Here is a 17,822-nt window from a genome sequence, read left to right on the forward strand (position 1 = left end):
GTGTCTTCCTCTCTCTCTCTCTGTTCCTCCCTTGTTCACACTCTCTGTCTGTCTCTCAAAAATAAACATTTAAAAAAAATTTTTTAATAAATAAATAAAAAAGCAAAGAAAAATAAGATCTACACCTAATCAGTATTTTGTAAAAACCTGCTAGTTCTTTACATGGCAGGCACCAGGCTTCAGGGGTAAGAGGGAGCAAAAGGTCTATGTGATATAGGTAGACAGCCACTGATTCTGCCAGGGGTTTGGTGTAGAGCAGGGGAGGCCAGAGGACAGAACAAGGAAGCAGAAGTGAACAGGACACACAGAAAGGAAAAGTAAGGTCACACAATTAATGGGAACAGTAGGGGAAGTTTCTACAGGGCCCTGAACATCAGGGAAAATTTAGTGAGTCACAATAGTAAATGTTTAATAAGTGTTCTGGAGCAGGGAAGACACACAGAAAAGAGAATTTTTATGAAAACTAATCTAGAGGCTAAGTGAAACATATAAGGAAGAAGAGCAGTTAAAGGAGGAATGTGGACAGGCAGAATAGTAAAAGAAAAAAAAGGAGGGCCTACATTTGGGGAGTGAGATCTGGATCTCTGTAAGAACACAGAAGGGATAATACATCTGTAACAGATTTAGGGTAGAAGAAACAAGATGAGAAGAAACAATTGCAAACCAAACCAAAATCCGGTGTAAGAAAGAAAAGATCTGGACATGCCTGAAAGCCAAAAAGGAAAGGAGCCAGTAATGAGGGAAGGGATTGACAATGCCCCAAAAGGAAAGGAGAGGTAAAGAAACAAGAAAGGAAGAGACAGACAGAACATGAAAAAGAAAAGCTCCCCTTCTGAGATTATTGTGACCAGCGAGTAGATAGAAAAATCTGAGTTACAGACAAGTGAACTGGTCTTAGAGAAGTCATGAGGAGTAAATAAACATAGAGTAGATGACCTGAAGAAGTAAGGATGTTGTGATGGGCTGAATTGTGTCCTATAAATTCTTATGTTGAGGACATAACCCCCAGTACCTCAGAATGTGACTGTATTTTGAAAAAGAGTAATCAACTTAAAGAGGTACTTATGTTAACAGAGGGTTATTAGGGTGGGCCCTAATCCAATCTGACTGGTATCTTTATAAGAAGAGGAGAATGGGATACAGACAGAGAGAGGGACCACCATGTGAGGACACAAGGAGAAAACAGCCGTCTACAAGCCAAGGAGAGAGGCCTCAGAAGAAACCAAACTGGCTGACAACCTTGATCTCAGACTTCAACCAGTTTTAGTGAGAAACTAAATGTCTGTGTTTGAGTCACCCAGGCTGTGTATTTTGTTACGAGTGCCCTAGCAAACTAATACAGATGTATAAAGCTGCCACCAGTAGGGGCAATGGATCCAGGGAGGTGATAACTGAATTCAGCCTTGTGAGGGAAGGTGTCAGTAGGGAACCAAGGCCCAAATCCAAGGGATCTCTCCCAGTAAATTCTAAAAACTGGAAACAGGAAGATATATAGATGGTATTAGAGTACTTAATTTCCTTCTTACCACACAAGCTGGAGTGTTAAATGTGGTGATGACCTCAGGCTTGAAAATAAAAGACCTAAGGTGCAGCCGTTGCTCCACTACCAGCTTTGTGGCCCGGTACAAAGCGAGTACCCAATAAATATTTTCTGAACAAACAAATGCAAGGCCTTAGGCCAAGATACTTGAGCTTTAAGCATAGCTCTCACAACTCTAAAATGAGGATAATAATAGCCTCTACCTCATAGGGCTATAGTGAGCATAAAATGGAATGATGCCTAATATAATGCCTTCCATGTTTCCTCCTCGTGATCATACACATAACTATTATAATTAGCAGGAGGGTGTGATCTGGGATGGAAGGAAAAAACCACAGAAGGTCAAAGCAAGAGAGAGGACAGTAGGTAAACCTGAGCTAGAAAAAAGTCTAATACATACAAAAAGGGCTAAGAGCCTAAATAAGGATGATAAAGAAGGTCTGTTATAATCTTTACTAACAGGCTTTCATCAGCTGTATTACAAACATATGGTCTTGTGTTCATTGGAAGACTTAAAGTTTTTCTGTAAGTGTAAAAAGTAAAAAATGATAGCATTACTCCTTGGACTACAGGACGAGTTAACTTATGGACTCTATCAAATCTAAAGCCAAATTGCTACTAATGAATAAAGAAAGAATGGTAGAACAGGAATGAATGGATACAGGCATTGATCATCAAAGGCTGCCTATATCATGGAAAGACAGACAACCAAAAATGATATGCCTAGTAGTGGATGGACAACTACCATGTTTGAAGGAGTCTTGGGGGTAAAAAATGAACCTGAATCTATCCCATCAAGACTCTAGATCCAATCGCATTAACAGTAAACAAACAAAGGAACATGGCCAAGGACATCAAAGGGATGTGACATCAAAATACAGATCACAGGAAAGTATAGGTCAAACAAACAGTTTTTACAAAAATTAAATTATAAGATAAAAATAGATTTAAGAAAGAAAACTTAAGAGGGGCGCCTGGGTGGCTCAGTTGGTTAAGTATCTGACTTCAGCTCAGGTCATTTCATGGTTAGTGAGTTCAAGCCCCATGTCGGGCTCTGTGCTGACAGTTCAGAGCCTGGAGCCTGCTTCGGATTCTGTGTCTCCCTCTCTCTCTCTGCCCCTCCCCCACTCATACTCTGTCTCTGTCTCTTGAAAATAAATAAATGTTAAAAAAAAATTTTTTTTTAAGTTGTAAATTTGAGTATTTCTCTATATTTATGATTTGAAGAATGATTACTAATTATTTTAAGTACTGATAATGGCATTGTGATTTTCTTTTTAGAAGAATCCTTATCTTTCAAAGATAATTATATATTTGTGGAAGAAATTAAATGACACCTGGAATTTGCTTCAAAATAACAAGGAGGGGAGGTGGATGTCAAGGAATTCAGACTGGCCATCAGTTGATAAAGGTGATGAGTACATGGGGTTGAAATACAAATACATGTCTGACATTTTCTAATTAGTGGAACCCCTTAAATACCACTGCACTCTGGCTTCAAACAAAAAAGCACTTTAACTCTTATTCTGAATGCCACCTATACCTGTGCTGATCTTGGATTTATTCTCCACGGTGGTCATGGCAGGGACCGATGCTGAAGATGCAGCAGAAGGGCAGGTGCTTTTCTTTCCTTTAACACCATTAGTCACTGTCACCCCTCCAGCCATTCCAGCTAAGAGGTCATCATTGCTCTTGGTCTAGAAGTAACAGAAAAGAAAAACAAATTGACTAGATGAAGCAAGAGTAAATAACATTTTGAGACTAAAGCAAAGTTCTTGGCTTTTATATTAAATTCAAGAGCCTCACAAAGACTTTCTGACAGTTACCAATGCATCATACTGTGCTGCAGAGAGTACTTTACTGGTTTATAAACAATCACACATTTCTTTTAAAAATGCAAAACTCTGGGGCGCCTGGGTGGCTCAGTTGGTTAAGCATCTGACTTTGGCTCAGGTCACGATCTCACAGTTCATGAGTTCAAGCCCCACATCAGGTTCTATGCTGACAGCTTAGAGCCTGCAGCCTGCTTCAGATTCTGTGTCTCCCACTTCTCTCTTTCCCTCTCCTACTCACGTTCTGTCTCTCTCTCTCTAAAAAATAAACATTAAAAAAAGTTTTTTTAATAAAAATAAAAATACAAAAATATGAGTGTCAACCCTTGATAACAGCTCAGGTTGCGATCCTGGGGGTAAGGGATTTGAGCCCTGTGTCGGGCTCCATGCTAAGCATGGACCCTGCTTGAGATTCTCTCTCTTTCTCTCTCTCTCTCTCTCTCTCTCTCTCCCTCTGCCCCTCTCCCTAAGTGGCATGCTCTCTCAAATAAAAATAAAATAAAATAAAATTTAATTTAATTTAAAAATTATATATATAATCAAAAACTTTATGGAAGCCGACTGTGTGCCCACATGTGCCACAGTCAGTGGGGGAGTGGAAAAAGTGAAGACATACTCTTTATTACTTTCAGATAGGACGTGACTTACGAACAGGGATCATCTGAGCACTATCACATGGGCTCCCAGTAAAGTTCTGTAATACCAAAGAAAATGCCATCCTGCAATTTCTAGAGAGAAAAACCACTGAGAATCCGATATAATATTCATTGCTTTATAGTAAATCATGGATGTAAAGTGATGGAGCCATTATTTGGAAATTTAGTTTTCTTATCTGATCTAATTTTTTAGTAGTCTAATTTAAGCCAAAATTGAAAGGTTTTTTTTGTTTGTTTGTTAAAAATTTTTTTTTTTTAACATTTATTTTTGAGACAGAGAGAGACAGAGCATGAACGGGGGAGGGGCAGAGAGAGAGGGAGACACAGAATCGGAAGCAGGCTCCAGGCTCTGAGCCATCAGCCCAGAGCCCAATGCGGGGCTCGAACTCACGGACTGCGAGATCGTGACCTGAGCTGAAGTCGGACGCTTAACCGACTGAGCCACCCAGGCGCCCCTGAAAGTTTTTTTAAAGCCGAGGTAATATATAAAAAACTAGAGAGTTTATGGTTAGAGTGAGGGTTAGTCAGTCTAAATGATCATACTACTTGAGAAAGACCCTTTGTATTAATTTATTTATATTTTATAAAGACGACTGAGAAAAATATGAGCTTTTTACAAAGAAAACAGGTGGCCGCAGCAACTTCTAACTCAACACGTCCCCAGAGGCAAGGGAAACAAAAGCAAAAATGTACTGGGACCTCATCAAAATAAAAACCTGCACAGCAAAGGAAACAATCAGCAAAACTAAAAGGCAACTGACAGAATGGGAGAAGATATTTGCAAACGACATATCAGATAAAGGGTAAGTATCCAAAATCTATAAAGAACTTATCAAACTCAACACCCAAAAAACAGATAATCCAGTGAAGAAATGGGCAAAAGGCATGAATAGACACTTCTCCAAGGAAGACATACAGATGGCCAACCGACACATGAAAAAAGCTCAACATCACTCATCATCAGGGAAATTCAAATCAAAACCACAATGAGGTACCACCTTACACCTGTCAGAATGGCTAACATTAACAACTCAGGCAACAACAGATGTTGGCGAGGATGCAGAGAAAGAAGATCTCTTTTGCATTGTTGGTGGGAATGCAAGCTGGTGCAGCCACTCTGGAAAACAGTATGGAGGTTCCTCAAAAAATTAAAAATAGAACTACCCTACGACCCGGCAATTGCACTACTAAGTATTTATCCAAGGGACACAGGTATGCTGTTTTGAAGGGACATATGCACCCCAATGTTTACAGCAGCACTATCAACAATAGCCAAAGTATGGAAAGGGCCCAAATGTCCATCGATGGATGAATAAAGAAAATGTGGTATAGGGGCACCTGGGTGGTTCAGTCGGTTGAGTGTCCGACTTCCGCTCAGGTCATGATCTCACAGCTTGTGAGTTCGAGCCCCGCGTCGGGTTCTGTGCTCAGAGCCTGGAGCCTGCTTCTGCTTCTGTGTCTCCCTCTCTCTCTGCCCCTAACCCACTCGCATTCTGTCTCTGTCTCTCTCAAAAATAAATAAACATTAAAAAAAAAATTTTTTTTAAAGAAGATGTGGTGTATATATATACAATGGAGTATTAGTCAGCAATCAAAAAGAATGAAATCTTGCCAATTGCAACTATGTGGATGGAACTAGAGGGTATTACGCTAAGCGAAATTAGTCAGAAAGACAAATATCATATGACTTCACTCATATGAGGACTTTAAGAAACAAAACAAATGAACAGAAGGGAAGGGAAATAAAAATAATATAAAAACAGGGAGGGGAACAAAACATAAGGGACTCTTAAATATGGAGAACAACAGAGGGTTACTGGAGGGATTGTGGGAGGGGGGATGGGCTAAATGGGTAAGGGGCATTAAGGAATATACTCCTGAAATCATTGCTGTACTATATGCTAACTAATTTGGATGTAAATTTTAAAAAATAAAACTAAAACTAAAATAAAATAAAGTAAAAAGAAAACAGACATAAACTATACTTCAATTAAAAAAAACAAAATAAGCACTCTGGATAATGAGATTGGGTATAAAATTATTACTTAAAAAAAAGAATGAAAAAAATTTATTTCTAGAAAGAACATAGAGGAGTTAAAAATCTGTGAAAAAAGAAAAACTACCTTTTTTTAAATATAATTTATTGTCAAATCAGCTTACATACAACACACAGTGCTCATCCCATCAAGTGCCCTCTTCAGTGCCCATCACCCATTTTCTCCTCTCACCCACCCCCCACATCCACCCTCAGTTTGTTCTCTGTATTTAAGAGTCTCTTGTGGTTTGCCTCCTTCCCTCTCTGTTCATAACTAATTTTTTCCCCTCCCCTTCCCCCATGGTCTTCTGTTAAGTTTCTCAAGATCCACATATGAGTGAAAACATATGATATCTTTCTCTGACTGACTTACTTCACTTAGCACAATACCTTCCAGTTCCATCCACGTTGTTACAAGTGGCCAGATTTCATTCTTTCTCATTGCCAAGTAGCATTCCATTGTGTATATAAACCACATCTTCTTTTTTTTTTTTTATTTTTTTTTATTTTTTAATATATGAAATTTACTGTCAAATTGGTTTCCATACAACACCCAGTGCTCATCCCAAAAGGTGCCCTCCTCAATACCCATAAACCACATCTTCTTTATCCATTCATCAGTTGGTGGACATTTAGGCTCTTTCCATAATCTGGCTATTGTTGAAAGCACTGCTATAAACATTGGGGTACGTGTGCCCCTATGCATCAGCACTCCTGTATCCCTTGGGTAAATTCCTAGCAGTGCTATTTCTGGGTCATAGGGTAGTTCTATTTTTAATTTTTTGAGGAACCTCCACATTGTTTTCTAGAGCGCTGCACCAATTTGCATTCCCACCAACAGTGCAAGAGGGTTCCCGTTTCTCCACATCCTCACCAGCACCTATGAAAAACTACTTTTTAATAAAAGAACCAAAAGTTTTGTCCCATGAAGGTGAAAGCACAAGTTAACCAACCGATTTAATATTATTGTCTATCTGGAGCCAAGCTTACTCTTAGATAATCATAATAAATTCATTTCAATAAATCAAAATGGCTCACAAATTATTAATCTCTAAAGTCTCTTCCTGTTCTAAATGTTAGTGGAGTAGATTCTGTTCTCATCATTCAATTATAAAAGTTACAATATAATACCATTAGGTAGGTCAGTCTCACTAAAAAAGAGGTAGAAAAAGATTAATGTTTTAATTTAAATGAATTAAACTAATTAAGCTTTGGTAATTTAGAGTTGTCACATTATGAAAAATCTGGTTATGTAAGAAGGAAGGAGGATATTGCATTAATCATAAAGGATTGCTCATATTCTTTAAGACTAGTTCCTGTTTATGAAATTGATCATCAACTATGATACAAAAAAAATCTGCAAATTAAGTTCTACTTCCTTCCTGTCAATTTGCCCCTCATCCATTAGTCAGTATATAAACTCAACACACTCTTATGTTTTCAAATCACCTTTTATATTCTGTTAATAAAAGTTAAATATATATATAATATACAAATATATATATTTATATATATTATATATATATAATATATAAATATATATCTTTGAGGTATTTTTTTCTTTCTCCATAAGTTAAATATGTTTTCTTTCATAAAAATTACATCTGAAGACAACCCTACACAGTCATGTGAAAAGTGGCTTAATCAAACACACTTCTGTTTACTATTTGTCTTTGGTTAATGGTGGAGTTCAACATACCTCAGAGAACCAAGTCAAAAATTCTGCAATTATCACATTAACTATGATAGTAGAGTAATGGCACATGAATAAACCAGTGGAACACAAAAGAATCCCAAAAGAAACTGCTTATATAGATACCTGTTTTATGACCAAAGAAAGAGTACAGGAAAAAAAAATGGGTTTTTCAATAAATAGTACTAGGTTAAAAGTATATTCACACACACACACAAAAACCCCTACAAAAATGAGTAAGCCCTATTTCACACCAAATCAAAAATAAGTCCCAAGGTTTTCTATGACTCAAAATCCTGAATGATAAAACAAAGAATTGATAAACCTAAGTCTATAAAAATTAAAATCTTAAAAAAAATTTAATCCTGTGTATGATACACAAATATCATCGTAAGCAAAATTTTAAAAAATGAGAAACGGGGAGAGTATATCTGCAATACCTCACAAATAAACAGCTAATATCCTTAATACAAAAAGAACTCTTAGCAATAAAGGGGTAAAAGACACATAGAAAGGTGACCAAAATGAACTATCACATATAATGAATACAGACACAATACAAAAGATATAACCAGTCTAACTCACAATAGGAGAAATGTAAATTAAACAACATTAAGACACCACATCTCACCTAAGAGACTGGCAAAAATGAAGAGTTATGCCACGTTCCTTTGGGAAGGATGTGGGGAAACAGGCACACTCACAGGTTGCTGGTGAGAACACAGCTGGATGTGGCCTTATGAAAGGAACCCAGCAATGTCTAACAGAACTACATATGCATTTACCTTGTGCCCAGCAATCCCACCTCTAGGAATTTCACCCGAAGACATACCTCCAATAATACAAAAATACATACACATAAGGTTAGTCAATGCAGCATTGTTTTTAACTGCAAAACACTGGAAACACTTTGAATGTCCATACATAGGACACTAGCTGAAAAAACTGTAGTACATCCATACAAAGACACATTAAACAGAATGAGAAAGGCTGCCATAAATTGGTATAAAGAGATTTCTAGAATATATTAGGTGAAAAAAAGAAAATGGGCAGAAGTAGATCTAATTATGGCAACTTTTGGGTAACAAAGGGGAAATAAAAAAATAAATATACATGTATCTGATCATTTGTGCAAAAGGAACACAGGAAGGATAAAAACAAAAACCCAACCAGACTCTTAACCTCCTAGGGACAGGTGGGGACAGAGTAAGAAGGAATCGGGGAGGAGAGGGACACTTTTCACATCTTGTCCTAGTTCTGACATGTAGAATTGAACTGTGGTAGTGTTTCACATGCTGGCAGTAAATTAAAATTAAATAAACAAGGGTTTAAGGTTTCCCCTAAAACGGAACACAATAGGAACAAATAGACCAAACTGCATTTCAAATAAATGACATAGTCACACGGGGTAGGGGGCAGGGGAAGAATCCAAATATCTTCTGAAAACAGTATTTTGACCATAAATCCTCAAACTCTCAAGCTAACCACTAAAAAGTATACATTTTGAACTCTAGCTAGTAGATTTGTTTTTGGCAGTGGCATGGGTGAGCAATTCTCTAACTAGGATTTAGAAAATAAGTAAATATAGATAATGAAAACCAGGTCTTTCACTGTCAAGAGACTGGGATTACGATTACATAAAGTGAAAAGGCTACTCTAAACATTGTATGTATGTCAACTGGATTTGGAAGTAACAGTGTGAACTCATAGGCTTTTTTTTTTTAATGTTTATTTTTGAGAGAGAGAGAAAAAAAAGAGAGAGAGCAGGGGAGGGGCAGAGAGGGAGACACAGAAGCAGAAGTAGGCTCCAGGCTCTGAGTTGTCAGCACATTACCTGACTCGGGACTCAAACCCATGGACCGCGAGATCATGACCTGAGATGAATTTGGCCACCCAACTAAGCCATCCAGGCGCCCCTCATAGGTTTTCAATATATGGAGAGAAACAGATATGAAAATTGATACAGATGTGTGTGTGTGTGTATGTTTCCTCTCTTGTCTACTAAGCAGGCTTAAAAACCATACACTCAAAAGCAAGAGCACACCTCATTTCCAAAGGCTTTAAGTTCCATCCTCTACTAAAAGGAACAAGTCCTCTTTGGAGAAAAGGCTGACTGACTATAGGGCTGGGGCTGGAGAAATAGAAAACTTATCATGTCAGGATGTCCACTCTCACCGCTGTTGTTTAACATAGTGTTGGAAATTCTAGCATCAACAATCAGACAACAAAAGGAAATCAAAGGCATCAAAATTGGCAAAGATGAAGTTAAGCTTTCACTTTTTGCAGATGACATGATATTATACGTGGAAAATCCGATAGACTCCACCAGAAGTCTGCTAGAACTGATACATGAATTTAGCAAAGTTGCAGGATACAAAATCAATGTACAGAAATCAGTTGCATTCTTATACACTAATAATGAAGCAACAGAAAGACAAATAAAGAAACTGATCCCATTCACAACTGCACCAAGAAGCATAAAATACCTAGGAATAAATCTAACCAAAGATGTAAAAGATCTGTATGCTGAAAACTATAGAAAGCTTATGAAGGAAATTGAAGAAGATATAAAGAAATGGAAAAACATTCCGTGCTCATGGGTTGGAAGAATAAATATTGTCAAAATGTCAATACTACCCAAAGCTATCTACACATTCAATGCAATCCCAATCAAAATTGCACCAGCATTCTTCTCGAAACTAGAACAAGCAATCCTAAAATTCATATGGAACCACAAAAGGCCCCGAAAAGCCAAAGTAATTTTGAAGAAGACCAAAGAGGGAGGCATCACAATCCCAGACTTTAGCCTCTACTACAAAGCTGTCATCATCAAGACAGCATGGTATTGGCACAAAAACAGACACATAGACCAATGGAATAGAATAGAAACCCCAGAACTAGACCCACAAACGTAAGGCCAACTAATCTTTGACAAAGCAGGAAAGAACATCCAATGGAAAAAAGACAGTCTCTTTAACAAATGGTGCTGGGAGAACTGGACAGCAACATGCAGAAGGTTGAAACTAGACCACTTTCTCACACCATTCACAAAAATAAACTCAAAATGGATAAAGGACCTGAATGTGAGACAGGAAACCATCAAAACCCTAGAAGAGAAAGCAGGAAAAGACCTCTCTGACCTCAGCCGTAGCAATTTCTTACTTGACACATCCCCAAAGGCAAGGGAATTAAAAGCAAAAATGAACTACTGGGACCTTATGACGATAAAAAGCTTCTGCACAACAAAGGAAACAATCAACAAAACCAGAAGGCAACCAACGGAATGGGAAAAGATATTTGCAAATGACATATCAGACAAAGGGCTAGTATCCAAAATCTATAAAGAGCTCACCAAACTCCACACCCGAAAAACAAATAACCCAGTGAATAAATGGGCAGAAAACATGAATAGACACTTCTCTAAAGAAGACATCCGGATGGCAAACAGGCACATGAAAAGATGCTCAACGTCGCTCCTCATCACGGAAATACAAATCAAAACCACACTCAGATATCACCTCACGCCAGTCAGAGTGGCCAAAATGAACAAATCAGGAGACTATAGATGCTGGCGAGGATGTGGAGAAATGGGAACCCTCTTGCACTGTTGGTGGGAATGCAAATTGGTGCAGCCACTCTGGAAAACAGTGTGGAGGTTCCTCAGAAAATTAAAAATAGACCTACCCTATGACCCAGCAATAGCACTGCTAGGAATTTACCCAAGGGATACAGGAGTACTGATGCATAGGGGCACTTGTACCCCAATGTTTATAGCAGCACTCTCAACAATAGCCAAATTATGGAAAGAGCCTAAATGTCCATCAGCTGATGAATGGATAAAGAAGATGTGGTTTATATACACAATGGAATACTACGTGGCAATGAGAAAGAATGAAATATGGCCTTTTGTAGCAACCTGGATGGAACTGGAGAGTGTGATGCTAAGTGAAATAAGCCATACAGAGAAAGACAGATACCATATGGTTTCACTCTTATGTGGATCCTGAGAAACTTAACAGAAACCCATGGGGGAGGGGAAGGAAAAAAAAAGGGGGGGTTAGAGTGGAAGAGAGCCAAAGCATAAGAGACTCTTAAAAACTGAGAACAAACTGAGGGTTAATGGGGGGTGGGAGGGAGGCGAGGGTGGGTGATGGGTATTGAGGAGAGCACCTTTTGGGATGAGCACTGGGTGTTGTATGGAAACCAATTTGACAATAAACTTCATATACTGAAGAAAAAAAAAAGAAAACTTACATCAGAAATTAAGAGGCTGTTCAAAAAAGAACAGGAACATGTCAAAAGAACATAGGAGCCAGCTTGAAGGGGACAATCTGAGCATCAAAATAAATCATGCTAACCATTGACAGCCCACTGAATAAACAGTCCATTATTCCACACTAATATGCAACTACTAAATGTAGAAAGAATGATGGAATTAAAAAACTACCACTTGGCAAAAATCATACTAATAACAGATTCTGGAAAGAATTACCAAAAATTGCTAGTTAGGGTGTGAAAGTTTGATGACAAAGAGGGTATTTATAAAATCTCCCAAGTGTTTTTGATAAGATACTTTATTAATTAACAAGAGGAAACATGGTAACCTGATAGTGGAAAAAACCAGACACCACCCTAATCAAATTAAGTTAATATCACCAGGAATGGAACAGATTGACAGCATGTACTTCTGGAAATGCTATGCCAAGGACATGTGGCTTCTGTAGGACTTCTGCCAAAAGTGCATATCCTCAACCTAATCACGAAGAAACATGAGAAACCTAAATTTGGAAGATAGTCTACCAAATAAACTGGCCTACATTCTTCTGCAATGTCAAGGTCATAAAAGACAAAAACTGAGGAACTATTCTAGATTTAAGAAGAATTTGGAGAGCATGACAACTAACTGTAATTCACTGTCCTAGACTGAAAGCTGGACCAGAAAAAAATGTTCGTCTTTTTTGCTAAAATGGACATTGGCACAATTGGTGAAATTTAATTAAAGTCTATAGATGAGATACTAGCATTTTATCAATGTTCACTTCCAGATCTAGTAACTATACTCTGGTTACAAGAGAAAATATCCTTGTTTTTTGGGAAATGCACACTGAAATATCCAGCAGTAAAGAAGCATTATCTCTACAATTTACACTTTCAAGTTCAAGAAAAAATTATATATGTATGTAGTACACGTGTAAAGGGAAAATGACCAGCCATGATAAGAGGTTAACATGTAGGGGGGCGCCTGGGTGGCTCAGTAGTTAAGCATCTGACTCTCAATTTTGGCTCAGGTCACAATCCCACAGTTTGTGAGTTCAAGTCCCACATAGGGCTCTGTGCTGAAGGCGCAGAGCCTACTTGGGATTCTCTCTTTCCCTCTCTCTCTACCCCTCTCCTGCTCATGTGCACACATGTGCATAGTCTCTCTCCCTCTCAAAATAAATTAAAAATAATAATAATAATAATAATAATAATACTCTTGAAAAAATACAGGAGACTCTCTTCCTGACCTTGGGATGACAAAACATTCCATAAACACACACACATACACACCACACATCCCTAACTATAAAGAAAAAATTAACAAACTGGACTATATTAAAATTAAGAACTTCCATTTATCAAAAGATACCATTAAAGAAAGAGAAAGAAAAGGCACAGAGTGGGAGGACATATGTGCAAGACATATAAATGACAAAGGACTCACATCTAGAATAGCCAAAGAACTATAAATCAGTACAAAAAAGACACACTACACCACTTCATATCCATTTCAGTGGTTACTATTAAAGAAAAAAAAAGTGTGGTGAGGACATGGGAAAATTAAAATACTTGTTGGGAAGAGAATTCCTTGATGGGAATGTAAAATGGTAGAGCTGCTGTGGAAAACAGTATGGAGGCTCCTCAAAAAATTAAAAATATAATTATCATATGACCCAGAAATTCCACTTCTGAATATATCCCCCAAAAACTGAAAGCAGGGCCTCTAAGAGATATTTTCTCACACAATTTCACAGCTATTATTTACAACAGCCAAAAGTCCACACAGAAACAACCAAAGTGTCCATTGATGGAAGAATGGATAAACAAAATGTGGTATATACATACAGTAGAATACTATTAAACCTTTAAAAAGGAAATTCTGATACATGCTACCATGTGGATGAACTCTGAGAACATTATGCTAAGTGAAATCAGCCAGTGGCAAAAAGACAAATATGATTCCACTCATATGAAGTACTTACATAGTCGGATTCAAAGAGACAGAAGGTAGTTGCCAGAGGCTGGGGAGGGGGAATGGGGAGTTGTTGATTAATGGAGACAGAGTTTCAGTTTTGCAAGATGAAAAAGTTCTGGAGATGGATGGTGGGAACAGTTGCTCAATGTGAATGTACTTAATAGTACTGAACCGTACACTTAAAAATGGTTAAGACGGTAAATGTGTTTTACTACAAAAAAAAAAAAAAAAGAGTTAAAAAAGAGAGACAACATAGTAAAAAAAATGGGCAAGTGATTTTAAGAAGCACTTCACAAATAAGATATCTAACTGTCCACTAAACACATAAAAGTAAGATACAAAAATGTGCTTAATCCCACTGATAATAATGCAAATGCAAACTGAAGCCACTTCGGAATCCCTCTACATACACCTGAATGGTTAAAATGGAGAGTGACTTAAGTGCAGGTGAGAATGTGGAGCCACCAGCAGTGTAAAATGGGAAATGATCTGGCCCTATATCCAAGAAAGCTGAACATTATGCACCCTATGACCTCATAGTTTCACTCCTAGTTACAGAGCCAACAGAAATGGCTGTACATGTGGACTAAAAGACATGAATAAGAATGTTCCTGGGGCACCTGGGTGGCTCAGTCAATTAGGTGTCTGACTTCGGCTCAAGTGATGATCTCACGGTTCATGAGTTTGGGCCCCGAATCAGGCTCTGTGCTGACAGCTCAGAGCCTGGAGCCTGCTTTGGATTCTGTGTGTCTCTCTCTTTGCCCTCCCCCCGCTCACACTCTGTCCCTCTTACTCAAAAATAAACATTAAAAAAAATTTTTTTTAAATGTTCCTAACAATACTGTTCTTAGTAGCCACAAAAGGGAAACTCCAGATGTCCATCAACAACAGAACAGATGAGTGACATAGTCATTCCATGGATTAGTAATCTGCAATGAAGACAGAACTGCTGTTATAACTATATGGATAAGCAAAGTGATGGTAACACTGAGTTAAGGAAATCATACAGACACAGAAAAGAACAGAGTGTACAATTATACCTATGTAAAGATAAAAAATTAGCAAAATTCAGACACCTGGTTGGCATAGTTGGTAGAGCATGCAACTCTTGATCTCAGGGTTCTAAGTTCGAGCCCCATGTTGGGTGTAGAGATTACTTAAAAATAAAAATCTTAAAAAACATTAGCAAAAATAACCTCTGGAGCTAGAAGTTAGGATGGTAGTTACTTCTAGAAAGGGCAGAAATTAAGAGGGGACATGTGGGGAGCCACTGTGATATAAGTCTGCTCTGTTCCTTGACCTAGTGGTGGCTGCAGAGTATATTTGCTTTGTGGTGATTCACTACACTGAACACAAGTGCTTTTGTGTTCTGGGTGTATACTTCATCAAAAAACTAAAAACAGGGATGCTTGGCTGGCTCAGTCAGAAGAGCATGCAACACTTGATCTCAGGTGGGGTTGTGAGCTTGAGCCCTATGTTGGGTGTAGAGATTACTAAAAAAATAAAGAAAGAAAAGAAACTTAAAAAATTAAAAACAAAAAACAACTCTGTACTCACCAACTTCCTTTTACATGAAGCTACTGCAGGCTGATATTTTTCCCTATTTCAATTTTTGTTAACACAATTCTGCAAATGCATGTGCATTTCCACATGTAAACTCCACCCTCCCCCACCATTAACAACAGGCCAAAAAATAAAATTGATGGAGGGAAGAGATTTTTAGCCTACTTTTTAATAACAGATACAAAAATATCATTTGATAGAAAACTTCTAGATACAGGCGCACCTGGCTGGTTCAATTGGTAGAACATCCAACTCTTGATCTCAGGGTCATAAATTCAAGCCTCATGTTGGGTATAGAGTTTACTTAATAAAAAAAAAAAAAAAGAATAAAAAAAATTTTCATTTTTTTAAACATTTATTTATTTTTGAGAGACAGAGAGAGACAAAGCATGAGCCAGGGAGGGGCAGAGAGAGGGGGAAACACAGAATCCAAAGCAGGCTCCAGGCTCTGAGCTGTCAGCACAGAGCCTGATGTGGGGCTCGAACTCACAAACTGTGAGATCATGAACTGAGCTGAAGTTGGATGCTTAACCGACTGAGCCACTCAGGTGCACCAATGAAAAATTTTTTTAAAAAGAATGTTTAAAAAAAACCCTTCCAGATACAAATAATGAAACAATACAACTAATGTATACATGCTTCTCAAGGTAAAGTCCACGTTTCATGGTCTGCATCACCAACTCAAAATTTAAGTTTAGTTTTTAAATTTTGCCTTTCAAGTTTCAGAGGTGGATTGTTCAATCACACGGTTAACTAATTTTTATACCGAAAAGGTGTATGATCACAAATAATCATAATCATCACAGTCATCAATTATTTAGACAGATTCTAACTGAAGTAACTACAATTTACTACTTATCTATTAACCTTTAGAAAAATGTATTCTTGGGACAATAAAAAAGTATATTACTTCTACTACAAGGATTAACCATGAACACCTGAGCAGTGTGTGAAACCTGGAAAGTGCAGGCACATAGGAGACCAAATCATCCTCTCCGCTCACTGTGACAAAGAATTAGTCATACAAAGGCTCCAAACCAGACGTCATAGCTACTCACAAGAATGGGAATAATTTCCTCAAAACTAGGAACAGTGGGTGGCTCAGTCAGTTAAGCATCTGATTTTGGCGTAGGTCATGATCTCATAGGTTCATGAGTTCAAGCCCTGCGTCGGGCTCTGTGCCGACAGCTAGGAGCCTGGAGCCTGCTTCAGATTCTGTGTCTCCCTCTCTCTCTGCCCCTCCCCCATGCACTCTCTGTCTCTCAAAAAATAATAATAATAATAATAATTAATTAATTTAAAAACCTAGGAACAGCAGTAGTGTTGTATTTTATATTTACAAAAGTTCCAATCAGCAGTGAGGTGCTCTGGTCAAAAAAGGTCCTTTCTCCTCCACCTTAACTAAATCTAGCCCCAAACAATATTTGAAATGAGAGGTAAAGAAACGTCCCCAGGCCCTGCCACTATAAGAAAAGTGTTGAACACTGTGCAGTGACAGAGACACATATGTGGGTGCCCACATGAGTGGGTGAGTATGTGTACATGGTGTCTACATGATCAAAAGCCAACAGCTTCATTCATCTGGTTAATCATCAATGCTCCAACCCAGTTACAGGAATTCAAGTTGTGGGAAGTATCCAAATGCCAGTAGAGAAGCACAGTGAAGTATGAAAAATTAGGAAAATAAAATAACACTTAATTTTGTGGGGTCTCCAAACCCTTTTGATCTGAAATTTTCAATTTTTCTGTTCATTTTCACTATTTCTTTCTTTCCTTCTGTGTCTTCTTCAATTTCTATTCAGTGACATTTTTCTTCTCCTTTCTTAAGTAAAAGCAATTGCTTCAGTCTGGATAAAGTGTTCCCAAACAGTTTCACCTCTTCTGAGACCCTTCCCACTCCACACACCCCCTACTTAAAAGAGCCAACAAAGGAGAGCCACAGCTATGGACAGCTGGCCATGTGCTGGCACAGAGCAGGAATACAGTTGTTTTTGCTTTACAATAAAAAAGTACTCACTGTTCAAAACCAAACTACCACCAACTCCAGATACAGACCTCAGAAGATCTGAAATGCCTCCTCAGGGCACACTCCATAGTGAACCTTCAAAAACTCTGCTTGCCACTGATGGGGAGGCAACAGAAGGAAAGCAGAACATATCCAATGCCAATGTTTCAACCTGTTCTTCCAGTCACGTAAATAAAAGGTCACCCAGTCACAAAGACACTCTGCTCTGAAGACAACCCTAGCAACTAAGTAACCTGTTAGGT

At 38.1% G+C, this 17,822-nt stretch overlaps 1 protein-coding gene across 3 annotated transcripts in view; it reads right to left on the reverse strand.

The window, feature by feature from the left end:
* SPECC1L (sperm antigen with calponin homology and coiled-coil domains 1 like) overlaps positions 1-17,822 on the reverse strand; it is a 140,493-nt gene that overhangs the window by 88,220 nt on the left and 34,451 nt on the right. For all 3 annotated transcript variants that reach the window (XM_019467095.2, XM_053902143.1, XM_053902144.1), the window contains one exon: positions 3,084-3,237. In XM_019467095.2, the coding sequence (XP_019322640.2) occupies positions 3,084-3,237 (154 nt within the window). The remainder of the gene's footprint in view (positions 1-3,083; positions 3,238-17,822) is intronic.

Source organism: Panthera pardus, unplaced genomic scaffold (assembly GCF_024362965.1).
Source record: "Panthera pardus isolate Hobbes unplaced genomic scaffold, ASM2436296v1 HiC_scaffold_15, whole genome shotgun sequence".
NCBI lineage: Eukaryota > Metazoa > Chordata > Mammalia > Carnivora > Felidae > Panthera > Panthera pardus.